Source organism: Panthera tigris, chromosome C2 (genome assembly GCF_018350195.1).
Source record: "Panthera tigris isolate Pti1 chromosome C2, P.tigris_Pti1_mat1.1, whole genome shotgun sequence".
In the NCBI taxonomy this organism is placed as follows: domain Eukaryota; kingdom Metazoa; phylum Chordata; class Mammalia; order Carnivora; family Felidae; genus Panthera; species Panthera tigris.
Window position 1 is genome coordinate 105,370,807 of NC_056668.1, and position 20,026 is coordinate 105,390,832.

At 35.0% G+C, this 20,026-nt stretch overlaps 1 protein-coding gene across 1 annotated transcript; it reads right to left on the reverse strand.

Moving 5' to 3' along the window:
• Positions 1–248: 248 nt before the first annotated feature.
• Positions 249–18,947, reverse strand: LOC102961215 (serine/Arginine-related protein 53). Its single transcript, XM_015539367.2, has 4 exons — positions 18,923–18,947; positions 9,109–9,215; positions 1,257–1,409; positions 249–586 (listed from the first exon to the last, which is right to left on the reverse strand). The coding sequence occupies exons 1-4, from the start codon at positions 18,945–18,947 to the stop codon at positions 494–496; spliced, it is 378 nt and encodes a 125-aa protein (XP_015394853.1). The 3' UTR covers positions 249–493.
• Positions 18,948–20,026: the final 1,079 nt, after the last annotated feature.

Sequence of the window (20,026 nt, forward strand, 5' to 3'; positions counted from 1 at the left end):
CTTTTAAGATTAAAATGCTCATTCTGCTTAGATTGGTTAGAGTGCTTTTTATTCTGCCTAAATTTTTATAATAAGGTGAAATAAAAGATTCAAAAATGGTTTCATAATACATGGAAGATGAAATCTCATATGTATAGGATATAGTTTGATTCTTACATATGCAAAATTGTGTTCTTACATGACGACTGGTATCTTCCAAATTGTACTCAGAAACACTACTATGTACCATTTATTTTTATTATCACTGATATTTTTAAGATTAGCTTTATTAACAGTATGACATTTTCATGCATTGTTAAATTTCACACTAGTTTTAATATTCACAATGTTTAAGTTCAAATCAACAAATAGTCAAGCCTATGTGAGAAAAGAATGAAATGGTATTACCTTTTAATATAATCAGCTAACTGCTTTTTAAGAGTAAAACGTTAATACTGGGATTTTAAAACCTAAATTTCCAATGTTACTGTCAATTCAACCATATGTATTTTACTTAGGCCACAGGACTGCCCATTAGCCTTTCTTGTCGGAGAGCAATTAATCTCTTGAACCACTTTTCCTCAGCATCAGCTTTCTCAATAAATAGCTAAAAAAGGAAAAGAAAAAGGAAAAATGTTATAGTTTGCCAATAACTTGGATTTGACCTTACATAACATGCATCATAGAAAACATCTTTCTAGAATACATCTTTTAGCGCAAGTTTTGGCTACTTCTCAATTTAACAATTGCCTTCTCAACTGAAGATATTCTATCTGGACTTAATATTCAGAAAGTCTTGGAGTAAAAGGACCAATATCAGCATCACGTGTTAACAATTTTACACCTTATTTTGTGAAGTGTATTTCCTATACCCTTTATCAGAGACACAGTGGAATGATACCACTTCAGAGTAGACAGAAAAATATGTGTGTGTCAGTGACATGTTCACAGTCAATGAACCAACTGGAGTTGAACCAGAATTAGATCTTTTAGTGCCAGATTAAAAAGAAAACAAAAATCTTTTTTTTTTTTTTCTTTTTGCTTATTTTTGTTAAGCATAGAATACTTCTAAAAGTCAGACAACATGATTTGGGCCACACCAGATTCAATGTCACTGCTCTAAGGGATGGGGGTTAACTGTTTATTTGTAACGAATAGGAACATATGAATTCTTTTCTTCCAATGGTCTTCTTGTCATCAGCAAAAAAGGACAACAGTTTGAATTAATTTCAGTCAACTAGACTTCAGTTGACATTCTTACGATTTAAGGCTCTTACATTTGGATGGGCCAGAGAATTGTCATCTTGGTACTTGATGGTAGTGGGGATGCTGCTAGGGTCTATTTCTTTTTCAGTACTGGGTGGATCAGCAACTACCGATGTTGGTCCTGATGCTGCAGTTGTGTGCTTCACGTCACCAGGTTCCACCGACTGAAACATAAAATATTATTAATTAGATCACAACACACAATTAAAATTTTGCTTTAATAATATCTCAGATTTTGAATTGTAATTGTTCGTTTAGTCTCCTTTGAGATAAAGCACAAAAAGACCCTAGGTTATTGAATAAGAAACAATTAGTCATAAAATAAGCAGATACAAAAACATTGAGAGAATGTTTATCATTTTTTATGATCAGCATACTTTTCTTAAGAAATTGGTACTTTGAGTCCATACTATGGAAAAATATATTTCATAAATCTAAATTCTATTAGTTAAAACAAGCTTGTGACAAATCTCCAGCATTTAGTTGGCCTCTTCAGATATAAAAAGGAAATTCAAAGGTTATTTTGTTTTTGCTTTTTAAATAACAGCCTCAGTGAGATAAATTTCACATATCACTATTCATATAACTCTTAGCATATGCACAGGGTTTTGTAACCAACACCATAAGCAACTTCAGAATATTTTCATCATCCTCCCAAAAAACCACATACCCATTAGCAGTCACTACTCCCCACTTCTCCCAGCCTTCCCATCCCTATGCAAACACTAATCTACTTTCTGTCACTATGGATTTGCCTATTCTGGATACCTCATATAAAAGAAGTCATAAAATATGTGGTTTTGTTTTCTGTGACCAGCTTCTTTCATTTATTATTATTTTAAATTTATTTTTGAGAGAGAGGGAGAGAGCGAGAGAGCAAGCACAAGCAGGGGAGGAGGCAGAGAGAAAGAGGGAGACACAGAATCTGAAGCAGGCTCTGAGCTCTAAGCACAGAGTCTGATGCGGGGCTTGAACTCACAAACCATGAGATTATGACCCGAGCCAAAGTTGGACGCTTAACCGACTGAGCCACCCAGACACCCCAGCTTCTTTTACTCAGCATGTTTTCAAGGTTCATCCATGTAAGGTTCAGTATATGTCAGGACGTCATTCCTTTTTATTGCTGAATGATATTCTATTATGGAATATTAGGTGCCAGGCATTGTGCTCAATGCTGGGCACGTGAAGACGAATAAATCGTTGCTGCTGCCTAGAAGGAGACAGCAGTGTTATGCTTTCTCAGGTTAATTCCAGCACACCCCTCCCTGAGAAAGAAGGACAGGGAAGTGGCTGATTAGCAGCAAGTCTGCAAGGGATAACATGAAATAGACTAGATGAGAAGTTGGAATTGAAGTTAAAGTACTGGTTCCGTATGTGTAGTTTTTGAACTTCCATTTTCTTTATTTTAGCTACTACTGAACATCCACTTTTCTAAAAAAAAATTTTTTTTTAAACATTTATTTATTTTTGAGACAGAGAGAGACAGAGCATGAACGGGGGAGGGGCAGAGAGAGAGGGAGACACAGAACTGGAAGCAGGCTCCAGGCTCTGAGCCATCAGCCCAGAGCCCAACGTGGGGCTTGAACTCACGGACCGCGAGATCGTGACCTGAGCCGAAGTCGGACGCTTAACCGACTGAGCCACCCAGGCGCCCCTGAACATCCACTTTTTTAAATGAAGGGTAAAACAAACGTCACCAGGAAAGACATCTAGAAAATGAAATCTACATGGATTAGTTAATCCTTTCTTAGGATGATTTATCTTAGAACTGGTTATCCATCTATTTAGTACTTATTGAGTGCTAATAATTGTTAAGCACTGGCTGGGTACCAAGGGACAGTAAAATAGATATGGTCCCTGCCCCAACTAGAGATTATATTTTGTGAATGGGACCGACCAACAGATTACTAACAAATCAAAATAAAAATCAATACATAATCACAAATTGTAACAAGGGACATAGAGATACTTAGACAAATAACTATTAAATTTGACTTGGAAGTTGTCTTCTTATACTATGAGGCCAATATTCCCCCCCCTCCCCCCCAGGTGTCAAACATTTCTATGTCTCCAACATACCGGGCCTATGAGGCCTTGTGGTATTATACTCACCCTTTATAAAACTGAGGACATATAACAGTAAAGCCCAACATTCTGTATAGGGCAAAGTGGGAAGAATGCTAATCCAATGAGGTCCAGATATCATTTTTTGGTAGTCTATGCTGCCATGAAGAGAACAGAAGAGCATGCAATTCTGTATATCTTAGTCATGCTTCTATTTAGCTAGGAGGCTGGCAGTGTTGAACTGCCTTGAAAATAGTGAAGTGCTGTTACTTTAGTTGTCAAAGATGTGGACTGCACATATTCAGGTGGCAGAGATAACATCCTATTTATAAAAGTGAAATAATTTCTCATTCTGTATTTACCTATAGAACATTAAGGTTTTCTTTTGAGAAGTGCTTATACACATTTAAGGTACAGTTTTCAGAGGTTAGGATGAGAGCATGGAAGTTATTATTATTTAATAATTAGTAATTAAAAATGTATGACAAGGATCATTAATTGCTTCTTTATTTGAGGAAAACTGAGAAAAATGCGACTTAAAAAAAAATCCACAACACGGTCACTATCAATATCCGGCTTTGAGTAGCACTGCCACCTGGTGGTTCAGTTTGGAAAACTTGGTTTAAAATGCACCTCAAGTAAAAGAATAAATGACCCAGCTGCTTAGGGTTATTTACCCTCTTTCTGAACATAGGTGAATATCTGTTAGCTACAAAAATTTTAGGGTTGAATAATTGGCAATAGGCTTATTTGGGACACAAACTGCATCTTGGTTCCAGAAGTTGATTATATAGTGGGAGCTATCAGATTATCTACTCACACAAGAGATACATGATTGCAGAGAGTTAAACTAGTTAAATCGATATGTGTTGACGGAGACACAATGTCTAGCATGTTATTGTAATAGCCACTTTTATAGTAACAGCTCCCTAGATTAATCAGTACAATTAACACAGCTAAGAGACTCTATCAACTGAAGGGGGTTTTAGTATAGAGAAACCTTTTTTTTCAGACATACAAACTTTATACCAATATGTGTAGAACTGTCCAGGAGAGAAAGATGTTGAAACTTGGGTCATGAGTAATTTAGTCCTCAGGAGAGTTAGTCGTTGCTATGCATCAGGGATAGCCCGTATCTCCCCATGATTTGGATAAAATAGTCCTCCCGATAATTTACCTCCCTTTGCTAAGTAATCTCCTGATAAATAATTCAGCTTCTTGGGCATCCTGAATCCCTACCTTATATTGCAGACACAGATATTTTAGAAACTGGAAAGGGATATCATTTTCTAAACTAATAAATTGGCTCTCTGTTTTATATTACAGTTGAGTGTAAATTTATTCATTGTTGGCCTATCCATTCTTTTCTGATCATTTTGAAATGCAGTGACTAATAAAAATCTGGTGTTGGATACAGTCTAATACTTTAGACTGTACATTCATCAAAGTAAATGCCATCTTGTTTTTTTAGCATATGTTCCAGTTAGTGAATGCACGCTTTCTTTATACTTCAATAGAGAAAATGCACTGAATTCATAATTATGAGAGACACTGGATTAGTAAAAACAAACACAGGCTCTGGAGCTGGATAAATATTGTTTGGATGCTCCTTCTTGTCATTTATTAGCACTCTGACTATGGGTTAAAAAGTTTGCTGAGCCTCAGCTTGCTCAGCTGTAAATAAAGGTTACTGGTATATTAGACAAATCACATATGGTAAATGTCTAGCATTAAAGATAGCCATTATTATTTTAGTTACTTTAAATTATTTAAATATAAAAAACAAAGTGGGGCTACAATACACCATTGTTTTCCATCATTTTCTTATTAGTGCTTTAATGTTTCCCAATGCTGTGCTGAAACAAATTGGCCCAAAGCTGATGTGTGTATACTAAACCAGTAAATTTAGTAAACTGTAAAGCTGCAAAGTAATTTTTTAACCAGTTGCTTAGTAATACAATAGGTCACCAAGCCTCAAATGAGAATTTTAGGATCTATAGACCATAAAAAAATTATGTAAAACAATCTGTGACTGAACCAAAATGAGAACCCTTGCATCTCCAATTTCTTTTAAGGAAGCCACAGACAAATGCAGCCCTCAGCATTCAGTAAGGGGAAGAGGTGGAAGCAGGAGCAGGGAGAAGAGCAGTAACACTTCCATTTCCGGAATGCTTCCTATGTGCCAGGCGCTTGGTTGTTTTATGTAAAGTATCTTGCTTATCCTTATAAAAACTTCTGGCAGGGGTATTATCTTTCTTTCAAGATCTTTTTATTTAGTCAATTACACATCCAGCTCTTGATCTTGGCTCAGGTCCATGATCTCATGGTTTGTGGGATCGAGCCCCACATTGGGATCTGCGCTGACAGCATGGAGCCTGCTCGGGACTTTCTTTCTCCCTCACTCTCTGCCCCTCCCCCACTTGTTCTCTATCTCTCAAAATAAATTTAAAAAAATTAAAAAAAAAGATATGAGAGTCATGAGTTTATCATATGGTTTAAGGACACAGCCAGTAAAGGGCAGAATCAGACCTGACTCTACATCCGTCTGACCTTATATCGCATGTTTTGACCACTGCTTCCTAATTGCTAAACCTAAGATTTATTATAATTTGGTTTTAATTTTAGAGGAAAGAAAGAAAAATATTTTAACTGAATATATTTTTAAGTGGCACAACTCACAGTGCTGGACCAATAATAATTTCTAGGCTGCTTTTGCTTCTCTGTCATACTTATCCAATCTAGAACTATTCAGTTCTAGGCTTTCCAGAATTGATTTTATTTCTTTGTGTGAATTACTATTAAGGGCCACCTCTTCTAAAAGCCAGTTGGAACCATAGATGGATTTCTTCCATACAAATTCATGAATGGTCCTTATGTTCCTTATGAGAGGCCTCTATTTCATCTGAATCCTCTCTAACAGTGGCATCTGAATTAGAAGTACAAGAAAAGCTGTATTAGAGGTGAGAGAAAATTCCAGCTCATCACTAAAAACTAAAGCAACAGAAATTAATTATTAAAATAATTAATAATGGTGGTCCCTTTGATCAGAGATGCAGGTGAAATTCCTTTCTATTGGTCCCATGGAAAGCCATTTAGCTATATAGGGTTTTGTTGGAGATTTAGGAAGAAGAGCTTTTCTCTTGGATTTAGCCAGTTATCTTAACATTAATAACCTTAAGATGTTAAGGGAAATAATCTTTTAAAACTTTTCTAGGGGAGGGGCGCCTGGGTGGCTCAGTTGGTTAAGTGTCCGACTTCGGGTCAGGTCATGACTTTGTGGTTCATGGGTTTGAGCCCCGTGTAGGGCTCTGTGCTGACAGCTCAGAGTCTGAAGCCTGCTTCAGATTCTGTGTCTCCTTCTCTGCCCCTCCCTTGCTCATGCTCTGTCTTTCTCTGTCTCTCAAAAATAAATAAATGTAAAAAAAAAAAAAAGTTTTAAAACTTTCTTAGGGGATACAGTGAGGTGAAAGCATTACAGATTCTGGAATTGAAATATACAGATATTAATACATTTATACCTTTCAAAAGACTTTAAAGGTAAAGCCAGATGTCTAAAGATTTTCTGTTTCTCAGCAAGAGGTCTGCCTTACTGGTGAGCATGGATACTTGGAGAAAATCAGGGGCATATTAAGAAATGTAATTGGGGTAAGATGTTTATACTTAAAAAAGACTGAGCAACTACAGTAGAAGTTTTTAAGCACTATGCTTAGTTTATAGAATGTACTTAAATATCAAATAATTTAGATGTTACAAAATGTTATTTAAAAATAAGCACTTATTGGATCAAGAACCATGCTAAGTATTTGATAATCATCATATTTACTCCTCAACAAATCCAACAGGTAGGTATTATTAGTTCTATTTTATGAATTTGGAAATTGAGGCCCAAAGAGGTTGAGAAGCTCACTGAAGATCATGGCAAGAAGTGTGGAAGTTAAGATTCAAACTTATATCTCTTGGAGTTCAAAGCTCACCCTCTTTATACTACATCAGGTATACTTCTTTTTCTTCTTTTTTTAATCTTTATTTTTTTGAGAGGCAGAGAGACAGAGTGCAAGTGGGGGAGGAACAAAGGGGGAGGGAGACACAGAATCTGAAGCAGGCTCCAGGCTCTGAGCTGTCTGCACAAAGCCTGACGTGGGGCTCAAACTCATGAACCACAAGTTCATGACCTGAGCTGAAGTCTGATGCTCAACTGACTGAGCCACCCAGACGCCCCTATCAGGTATACTTCTGATCAATATCCTTGCTCATTGTTGATTTTGCTTGTTATTGGAAGAGCTACTAGTATCTTGGAGGAAAAAAATGGAAGTAAAAATAAGTTTATTATATTAATAATTAGTACCAAAGAGAAAAAGTTGTTTAGAGGAAAACTTGGTGTATTAACTAGAGAGGAATGAGTATTTCCACAGAAAGAAAATGCTAGGTTATCTTGAGTCCAGTCAGAGCTGGGAAGTCAGGATGAACTTCAGAAAGCAAATACTAGGAAACAAAATAAATTACAATTCTATGAGGACATATGAATGACCTTTATATGTAAGATATTAAAGAGAGTAAGATAGTAAATAAAATGAGCAACTGTATTTATGGATGTCCATTGTAGAGTTCCACCATTTTTTAGGAGTTATGGTGGCAAATTATAAAAAGTTCAAATGAAATTCAGGAAACAACAAGGCAAGGACCATGGATTAACCAGGGCTGTCTACTGCTATGCACCAGGCGCCAGTGCTCAAGTCACTTCTCCAGGATGAATTATTTTAAAAAGTATACGGTAATTGAAAAGATGTCCATATCACCAGCAACAGGGGAAATGCTAATAGAAAAACAAAAGGTCAACTTATACCTGACCACATATCAGGCCAGTAAATGTAAAAATATCTGATAAGGATTTGGTGTTAACCAGGGTGTGAGGGGCAGACATCTTGCACTTGTGGGCAGAATCTGAATTGGTACAATGCTTTTGGAGGATGACTTTGGGAACATATATGAAGATAAACAATATTAACCTTAAGCAAATATCTCCAACTTGAAAAATTTATTTTACAAGGATAATAATGGATATTTACAAATATGTATGTAATACTTTCAAACTTACAACTACTTAAATATCTAATATCAAGGAAAAAATCAATGAATTATGGTAAATTCATCAGCAAGATACTGTATAGTCACTAATGTATTTACAGATGTAGAATATTTTTGAATAATATTCATGACTTTATTACATGTATGTTATTAAAGAATACATGTATTTCACAGAATGCCTTTTCTGACTCAAGGAACAGATTCCTAAAGACAGCCTTGATACGAACTGAAAGAATACAGGCAATATTCAACAGAAATAAAATGCCAGTCAGAACTCCTTTTACTAGAGTTGAATAAGTGATACCCATCTGGGCAAAGGGTATAGATATATGTTACTATTTGGGTAAAACTCTGATTGTTAAAGCTCTCCTCTAACTTTTGTCCAGAAATGTCAATTCAAAAGTAGATGCAGGCATCTGAAAAGAAAACTATATGTTCATAAAATGCATATTACTGCTTTAGAACTGTTGACATTTTACTTTGTCTTCTCAGTGAATTTTAAAATAAAAATGGCATCAGATATATTTTTACAAGTTAAACTTCAACTGATTCTCACTGATTCGTTCTCTCTCTCTCAATAACATGCTGACACTCGCTCACCCTACTTCATCTATCTGTTAGAAGAAGCACTTACATTTAAGTAAAATCCATTAATAAAGCACCTCCTCAGAGGGGATCTAAAGGCTTATTCATAATGTCTGGATGAAAACTTACCTTTTTGACTTCTTTACTTGATCTGAATGTCTGCTGAACAAAAGAATCACTTTCAATGGCTTCAATTTCTTTTACTCTTTTTACTTGTTCTACCAGGGTGGCTTGGTCTAAAAAAAGGGGGGGGGGTATAATGTCAGTGTATTTTGTGTGTAAGCTTGTTAACAACACTATTCTAAGCAAGGTTCTTTCTTTCTGTTAAGTAATTTTATGACTTCTGGAATTTACCTGGATGAAAAGATGTTATAGTTAAGCTGTAACAAAAAACTATTTCGCCCCGGAGATCCACAAATATAATATTCTTACACACTAAGGCTCTCATCTAAAACCTAAAACATTGCTGAGAAGTCACTGCTATAATGATCTAAGCTAATTTGGGCTGATCTAGTGGGAGGGCTTTGAAAATTAAAAAAATATTATGGAAATACATATAAAAGGAATAACAGCAATGAATCCATTTGCACCCATCACTCAGCTTCTATAGTCATGAACTTTGTTACTTCTTATTTACTTTATTGATCCTCACTTCATCTTTTTAGCCTCACTTCATCTTTTTAGGTAGACATGGAGTACTCAAAAGTAGCTCCCAGACACTGTACCATGTTACCCCTAAGTATTTAGTAGGTATTTCAGGTAAGGGCTTTAAAAAAAAAAAACCCAAACATCAGTAACGCAACTACAATACCATCTTTACATCCAACAATATTACCAATAATGCCTTAATATCATCTTATACAGACCATGTTTAATTTTCACTGTCTAAAAAAAAAAAAAAGTATTTTTTACAGGTAGTTTGCTTAAAACAGGATCCATACAAGGTCCACACATTAGACTTGTTTGATAAGTATGTTAAACCCTTTTAATCACTGACAGTCTTCAGTCCCTCCCTTTCATTGCCATTTATTTGTTGGAGAAAATGGATCATTTATACTTAAAATTTTTCTACATTCTAGATCTGGCTGATTTTATTCTCATGATGTCATTTAACATGTTCCTCTATCCTTCGTATTTTGTGTAAGCCAGCAGTTAGATCTAGTGACTGGATAAGATTCAAGTTCAATTTCTTTTAGTCAAGAACACGTCATAGGTGATGCTTTGTAATTCCTATCACACCATACGAGGATGTGCTTCTCCCAATTTTAAAGATGTTAAGATTGATCAGTGGGTCTAAGTTGATGTCAGCCTGACCCTCTTATAAAGTTCTTCATCAACTTTTCACTTAATGTTTTTAGCAGACATTAATGTTTGTTGATTAAACCCATTATTTCATGAGATGTTGTAAAATGGTGATTTTCTAATTCTATTATTCTTCCTGCATTTATTAGCTCTGATTTCTATGTAATGAAGAACTTCCCTCACTGGCTGTGAAGTATATAGTCTGTACAGGAAAGGGAGAATAAATGTTTAATTTTTTCCCTTTACTTGTCAATTTTGATCCAAAGATGAATGAGTTCCTGAATATTTATATACTTAACATATTTTACTCCATGTAATCATTTTAATATATTGTTGCTCAGATTATTCTACCTTTGGGTGGTGGCAATCTCTTGAAGTTGGTCCTGTATCCTTTTGATATAGTTAAGGGGTGACTCAGATGTTCCAGGTTCATTTTGTACAGTCCCTGTCCAAGACCTGAAATTAGCTGTTTCTTCAAAGGGCTCAGACTCCTGTTAGTGGGGAATGATATTCTGAAACAGTAACTGGGACACCGGGGTCTTTATTGTTATTAGTCTGTCACTGCTTCTCAGCTTTTTCAGTGGGTGGGATAGGAAATACATATTTTAAGAAGAGAAAACTTAATATGAGTTCTTGCTGATACTATCAATCAAATTAAAGATTAGAGGACTTTTAAAGTCTTTGATTTTTTATTTGTATGTCTTTTCTTTCACTTTAAAAATTTTAAGTCTTAATGATATGGTCAAAAGTACTTAGCTGTTTCTCCTAATATGAAAGTTGAGTATGTACTTGTTTCATAATAACAAGATAAATATCACTATTAACAACAAGATAAATTAACACAGTTTAACATTTCTTTATGGTTCTTTTAGATCTTAGGAATCACTCCACTGATCAACTGTCAAAACACTATACTCTAAGGTTACTTAAAATAATTTTCCATGTGATTATGCTACCAACTTGATATATGGCTAGGTTTAGTTTGTTTGGATTCATTTTTGATTTTTAGGTCTTGCTTTTTGGTCTTTGAGGTCTTGCTGTCCTTGTGAATAATATTAATATTTTTTATTTGATATAGTTGACACACGATGTTACATTAGTTTCAGGTGTACAACACAATAATTCAACAACTCTATATGTTATGCTATACTCACAAGTGTAGCTACTATCACCATAAAATGCTATTATAATACCAATGACTATATTCCCCTAAACTATACCTTTTTGTTCCAATGATGTATTCATTCCATTACTAGAAGCCTATATCTCCCACTCCTCTTCACCCATTTTGTCCATCTCCCAACCCCCCCTCTTCTGGCAACCATCAGTTTGTTCTCTGTATTTGCATATGATTCTGCTTTTTGTTATTCACTTGTTTTGTTTTTTAGATTCCACATATAAGTGAAATCATAGGGTGTTTTCTTTTGTCTGTCTGACTTATTTCACTTAGCATAATAGCCTCTAGGTCCATCCATGTTGTTGCAAATGGCAAGGTGTCATCTTTTTTATGGCTGTGTAATATTCCTCTGTGTGTGTGTGTGTGTGTGTGTGTGTGTGTGTGTGTGTACACGCACGTGTACATCTTCTTTATCCATTCACTTATCGTTGGACACTTGGGTTGCTTCCATATCTTGGTTGTTGTAAATAATGCTGTAATAAACATAGGGGTGCAGATACCTTTTTGAATTGTTTTCATTTTCTTTGGGTAAATATCCATTAGTGGAATTACAGAATCATATGGTATGTCTATTTTTAATTTTTTGAGGAACCAAAAAACACTTTTTATTTCTTGTCTTTAATATTTTTTAGTTGCATAAAACACATGATTCTGAACTCAAAACAAAACATCATTCAGAGAAGTCTAGGTTTCCTTTCCCATCCCATTCTCTCAGTTCTTTCCCCAATCCATAGGTAACCATTTTTATGAGATTTTGGTTTTTTATCCTTCCTTTGCTTCTTTCTGAAAATGTTAAGTATACACATTCTCTTCTTTCTTGCACAAAATTAACATACTACCCAATATGTCTTCAATATCATTTCACCCCAGTATAAAGACTTCCCCATTCTATTTTATAGCTATACAGTTACCTATTTTATGGTTTTATGATAGTTTTTTTCCTCACCAATGCCCTATTGGGGGTCATTTGAGCTGTTTTCAGTCTTTTGTTTTTATAATTAGTGCTTTCCTAAATAGCCATGTGCATGTGTTGTTTCATATTTTAGGTGTTTTTTTTTTTTCCCTAAAAAAAGGTTTTCTTTCTTTTTTTTTTTTTTTTTTTTTCTTTCTCCCTAGGCTGGAAAAATGCAACCTTATGGTTCACACACTCACGATTTAAACTCTTGCTCTAGGCTGATAGGAATACATGGCTGAATTAGGAGTCACTGTATATTCAACTAGGGCATCTAAAAAATTTTGGGGTTTTAGACTTTATGGACAATAACTGGATTTACATGCTAAGAAACAACTGTAATAAGTGGTGTGGCAATAAGGTAGTTGTTTGCACCAAAGGACTTTTCACGTCCCAGCAGATCTAAGCTTAAAAGGCTAAGTGTTATAGAGAGTATGAAAAGAAATTTGGTTTAATAATTTCAATAAAAATTAACGACTTATGAAAAATATTTGCTTCAACTTTTGGCCAATCACAAATTATAATTTTTTTAATGTTTATTTATTTTGGAGAGAGAGTGTGTGAGTGGGGGAAGGGCAGACAGAGAGGGAGACACAGAATCTGAAGCAGGCTTGGGCTCTAAGGCATCAGCACAGAGCCTGAAGCAGGGCTCGAACTCATGATCCACAAGATCACGACCTGACCCAAAGTCATATGCTTAACTGAGCCACCCAGGCACCCCCACAAATTATAATTACATAGTCTTATGCAAGCTCCAGTTTATTTAAGGGAAAGATACGCTTCTGGGGATGTGTCCCTGACAGATGTAACCAGTCCTTTCTCATGTGAAAAATAATGCATGGAATGTCTGGAAGCAATAGCCACCAGAGCCAACACTCCCATCTTTGAAAGAATATATTTTACAACATAAAAGCAAGCACTGCTAGAGTGTCATGGATGAGCAAACAGTTCCACATGCTTTAGAATAAAAGCTCCTGTGGATTTTAATTATGCAATGTACTAATTAGGCATAAAAAATGAGAGAAAATTCTTTGTCCGGCTTATTTATTAATGTGAACATATCTCATACCTGTGGATGGTATTTTTATTAGTTACATGTATAACAGTGTTAATATGGCAGAGAAAAGTCACAATGGATACCATTCCATGTGATCCAACTTTAATTTGTCAATATGAAAATACATCTGTTTGGGTAGGTCTTAATTAGTTTCACTATTATTTCACCATAATTAATTCCCGACCAAAAGAGAATATTTCTGACTTCAGGATGATGTCTCATGTATATCAACTATTTGAAGTCTTGGATTTTTTTCTCTAACATATTCTCTTATTTGGATTTATAAAGCACATCATTAGTACTAAAAGTCAGAGGTGAGCTCACACAAATAGTACTTGATGTGTAAAGTTTATAGTGTTTACAGCTTTAAATATGGACAAACAACCAGCTCCTAAAACAAATAAAAGTGTTATCATGGAAGCTGGCCAAAGGGTCAGTATGTTTAACAAAACACCACTGGAGAAATAATAAAGGAAGGAAGGAAAAAGATTAGAGAAAACCAGAACGTTGTCTTTGTGTTTTTTTAAAGATCACTTCAGGACTAACAAAGTGACAGAGCAGATAAGGGAAAGCTAGTTTGCCTCACTTACAATATGAAAATAAACCAACAGAGCTTGTATGTTTCAATGCAGGAACCATTTTACCATACTTAAAGAGTATGATATTTAAAGAGTAAGAGAGAGATATCTAAGTCAAAATTTGAAAAACTCATGGGAGATTTACATTTTTCGTTTTAAAATAGCTCAGCTTCATGCTGTCTAAAAACAAGCATTGAATGGCTTCATACTCAAAATTCGAGTATCAATGTCATACAAATGTATGTGTTCAATATAATCCTGCCATTTTGGGAAATGGAATAAAACACATCAATAATATACAGTAAATTGTTTTAAATTCAGGTTCTTTAAGGTTTAGATATCAATTTGTCATTTAAAAATTCTTTACCAATTTTGACTGGGAAAAATGTGAATTAAAACTCCTTATCATTTACATGATTGGCATGAATGCCTAGCATACAAGGTTATCTTGTATTTATCAGTCATGAGGTAAAAATAAAGACCAAGGGACACATGATTGGGAGAATCAAAGTTATGGGATGTTTTTAAACATCAACATGGCAAACACGAAGGAAACGTATCTATTAGCCCTTGATCCTATCTGATAAACACATTATTGGTAAATAAAATGACGTCCATAGGTAGTTTGTAAAATTTCAGTGGAAGGGATACATATTATAGTAAAATAAAAAATAATGAAGTCAGAAATCTAAGTCACCAAAGATTTAAAAAATCAATACTAATTCACCACATGGAAAGTCATTTTGTTTCCTATGTGATAAAAAGTTACAGTCAAGGGGCACCTGGGTGGTTCAGTCGGTAAAGTGTCCGACTTTGGCTCAGGTCATGATCTCATGGTCCGTGGGTTCGAGCCCCCCGTCGGGCTCTGTGCTAACAGCTCAGAGCCTGAAGCCTGCTTCAGTTTCTGTGTCTCCCTCTCTCTCTGCCCCTCCCCTGCTCACACTCTGCCTGTTTCTCTCCCTCAAAAATAAATAAACATTTAAAAAAAAAAAAAAGTTATAGTCAAACATTTTATTAGTCACTATTGATGTTGCATTATACAAATTAGTCTCACCTACCACTTCAAGGTATATTTGATAATTTCACATGACATAACTTGAAGAATTTTCTTTAAAAACATTATCAAGTGAAACACAAAGTTAATATTAAGATTTGTTAGTAAAGATGATAAGGTCTGATATAAACCTTTTATTTGAAAACACAAAATTTTAATCTATATACCATTTGTGGATTACACGAACCAATCTCTCTAAACTGGCAGCAATACAAGGCTGAAAACAGCAGATGGCACTATTACCCAAGATGTAATCATGGAATAACTGCCAATGTTTCATGAAAGGTATCTTACACATGAAAATCTCATCTTCAATTGACTCCCTTTGAATATTAATATTTTATGAATTTCCCCAAAGTTAAAATGCATTTTATGTTACAAAGAGTTTGGGTCAATTGCCCTCATAGTTATTGAGGTACTCATGCTACTCTTCCAGGAAAAAAATATTTATATACTAATAGTATTGCTATAAATACATGAATAATACAAAAGAATATCTTATTTTCTGTTTAAATGGACTCAAATTTTAGTCAAGAATGGAAATATTCATGAAATTCCTATTTATGGTAAAATATAGATACTGAAAACAAACCAGTCTGAAACGTAAAGCATTTTCAACTGCTATTACAATTAAAAAAAAAAAAAAAAAAGCAAACAAATTGGCCAGTAAACAAAGATAGTTATTCAATAGACTATAAACAAATAAAGCTTACCAGGAAAAAGCCACAAAGCTTACTTGAAATTCTAAGTAAGGTGATATAATCTAAGGTGATTATAACAGTTTCTCATGAACACAAATTTTAACGAGACACAGCATTGCTTTCCCTTCAAAACAGTATATTTTAAATAAGTTTCTTTCATAAAGCATATATTAGAAATCCAACCTCGACATTTGAAGACTGTTCATAAGACCCAGATCCCTGGGCACAAATTCCCAGAAATGATATCCACAAATAACTTGAAAGATGAGAAAACTTAAGTAGAATGTGGCTGGTCTATTAGTCTTCTGGAAGCTGATAATACAGTACCAGGTTATATACGTCAATGAGGCTCCTGAAGGCTTCTAGTAACAACCCTCTTTGGATAAGGTCCAAGACAGACTAATCTTATATTAAACTGCTTTCTGTATCAAATTAAGTAATAGGAGTAACTTTAATGTGACTGTACCAGTGAAGAGTTTCTGATAAACATTTTAATAAGTGGGTATCAGGCTAGGTTTTATTAAAAAACAAAATACACACTGAATACCTCATTTAGCTCCTCTCACCTAGAATGCTTTCACCTTTTCTTAATCTTCCCTATTACCTTCACTTGCCACCTGTGAGAAAAGTGCCTTTTCCATAATTCATTTGGCTCTTAGCATATGTTGCCTTGCACTGATATTAATCTCTTCATTAGTGAAAGCTTCATTTCCCCAGCTAGAGGGAACATAACTTTTTCTGTCAACCCCAGGACTTAGTGTAGTATGCTCTATTATTTAGTAAGCCGTCAATAAACTTTTGTTGAAAAACTAAAAATTAAAAGGCATGAAGGTAACTATTAAAAAAAAAAAACACCTTCTTGCGGGGAGAGAGGGAATGTCAAATTATAAGAAGTTTTTGTAACTTAAAAAATTAGGTGTCTTTAAGTAGTTAGTTTAAGAGCTCTGGGTTCAGACTATCTGGATTACACTTTATCTCTGCTAATAACCAGTTGCGTGACCTTGGGCAAGCAGTTCAAGCTGTAATGGTCTCAGTTTTCTCCTCTGTGTCATGGGAATAACAACCTAAACATCACAGAATGGCTGAGAGGGGACTCTTTTTCCCTCCTCTCCTTTCCTCGTTTCAAATATTTGAGCACATTCAATGTACCAGGCATTGTTCCAAATACAAGGGTTTAGAAACAAGTAAGTTTCTTTCCTCATGAGGCTTCTATTTGTCATGGGAGAGACCGATAATAAACATGTACATAAACAATATAATATCAAGAAAAATAGAGCAGGGTAGAAGGCTAGAAAGGAGAACAGGAGCTATTTCAAATGGGATGATCAGGGAAAAACTCTCTGACATGCAGAATCCAGCAGACAGAAGAATCATGTGAAGGATCAAGCCAAGAAAATTTAGGAGATGATACATGTGCTAGAACAGGGTAAGGAAGCACTAAAAGCACTTAATAAATGACAGGCTTCATAAATGAGAGACTTAGTACTAGAGTGTTAATCTAGTAGTAGTAGTAGTAGTAGTAGTAGTAGTAGAGACGTGGAAGTTGGCTAAAACGTTTGGATATAACCTCAATTTCTGGCCATATCATTTAAGGCTTTTATGAGTTCAGCCACACAGTAACTAGCTTTAGCTCACACCTTTTGGGGCATCACCTGTGGTGTGGCAGGGCTGTGGGAATGACTGGAAGAGGGGACAGGACTACGCACATCTTTGAGAAGGCACCGAAGGTCCAGCTGACTTTTATCACCCCCCAAGACGCTGGACTCCACCCTGGCTCACTGAATGCTGCAGGCTGAGTGGGGAAGTAGTGTTTCATGGCCTCCCATCCTCCAGTGACTCAAGAGATGGGAGGTCCTGCCACTTCCTAATCGGTGCCTCGTAACGCAAACTCCCCAAAATAGTAGTTGTGTGGTAAAAATCATGTTATAAAGCAAACGCATTTTAGCTTAGTGTCTGTAAATCTACAGACACTTTGTTTTGATCATCAATATCTGGAATGACCTTGTGAGGACGGTCACAAAGGCTAATTTTTCATTTAAATGGTTGTTGAAAAGGCCAGAGGAGCTGTTCTGGTGGAAGAAGTAGTAATCACAGTAGTAACAGAAGCTTACATTTATGGCACTCTGTGCTAAGCACTTCATATGGGTTACCTCATTTAACTATCATAACTATAAGAAACAGTACTATTATTCTCATTGTACAGTTGAGAAACTAAGGCTAAATAACTTGATCAAGGTCACATAACTAGTTGGTGGTAGAAATGGGATGCAGTTCACGAACTGTGATCCAGTCATTACCTCCTAGTCAAATAAATTCTTTACCCACACCTGCCAAATAACAGATTATTTTTTTCCTCCTTTCCATCCATTTACTAGAAATAATAAATGTTCTTGGTATTGTTCTTATTCTGCATTTTAATGCTTATTCATTCAATACAATATGGCTTTTTTTTTTTTTTTTGGTAGAGAAGATGCCATAAATATTATCTCGGTCTTCTGGCATTATCTTGAGCTAGATTACAAATGATATTTTCAGAAGCTTACACATTTGAAAAAGTTTTTAAAGAATTATAAATGTCATATCCTGAAAACTTTTATTAATGAATTAAAAAATATAAAGTTTTTAGAAAACCTAGCTATTCTTTCATTTAAGCCTAAAAACAACCTGAGTAGTAAATTACCATTTTAGAACTGTTCTTTATTAATTGTGTAGCAATTGTTGTTGCAAAGAACTAAAATCGTTTCTGTAAATTTGGCTAAACCCTGACTACTATGTAATCTACTACATAGACTATTGCCTTATGCTCGCCTCAAGTGTAACAAACATGGGTAGTCAAATCTACTTTAAGAAGTGGCAAGAAATAATAACTCCAACAAAGCTAAAGCTACTGGAAGCTTTCTTATTTTAACAGGACTGAGAAAGGACTATAATTCGAAGTATACCAGATTAATAGGGCGGAATACAGACTCTGAAGTCACTGTTTGCTGTCCGTTTTAATTCTAGAATTCTTATTGACTCTAATTAAAATTCTGTAGATGGAAGAGTTGTATGTTTCTAAGGAACTTGCAGCGAATGCTGTCTGCCAGCCATCTCCAAACACCCCATAACCACACACAACTTGCCTGTCAGGAGAGCTAATGCAGACATCGCAGGGCACACCACATTTGTCACTGTGGCTAATATCAGAGATACGCAGCTCTTTTTTCTTAGCACACAAAAGCAAGATATGTAATTCAATGCTCAATTTACCCTTGTCTCGCAGGAGATTTTTCCCCGCTAATTGATAGAAATTAAGCCATTAATCAAGCCACTAGCCATCATTCAAACCAGAGAAGATGAATACAAACTTTCATCATAACCACCTTCCCCATTTTAGTGTTCATTAGCATTAATTTTTAATGCAATTATGCTATTCTTTTACGCTGAGCTCATAAATTACTGCTCTTTTGTTGCTGGCTGGCCTTGTAAAATCCAAACTAATGCTTTGTGCTCTGATCTTAAAGGCAATTACTAGGTTCTTCTTTTATATCTTTGCATCCCCAGTAACCTTTATATATAACGAATACCCATGGCTGCCTATGCCTGTTTGTTTTTTTAATGTCTCTATATAAACCTTTGTGAACATATAAATGTAGTCAAATGTATCTACAATAAACATAGATATGTGTACACACACACCACATACATTATAAAATACAGATGTTAATATAAAAATAAGATGTCACAAATTCATATTATAGTTCAGGTTCAAATATAATGATATTATTATGGTTTCTCATGATTAAAATGTAATGCATCATTGTACTAAAGTTATAATTTGGTAACAAATTAGAGAAAGAAAATAGGAATATTAATAATGGTTGGTTAGTATACACATATGTAAGAGTCCAACAACTACAAGAAATAGAATGAATAACTATGGCATATAAAAATCCCTTAGTACTTTACTTCGGGTTAATGTTTTATATTTAAATCCTTATTTAAAAAAAATTGTGTCAAAACCTGAAAAGTAATGAGATGAAAATGAAGTGAAAATGAAAATGAAGAGTACTGAAAAGGAAGATCAAAAGAACCATTTATCCAAAAGTGTGTTTACAAGTACATATAAGGACTCCACAGTCTTATACTGTGCGGAAGCAGCAGTTTATACGAAGATGACTGTAGTAAAAAGACAGATTTTCCAGAAATAAATACTGAACCCAAAGGCAGCAATCCACTCCTTCCTC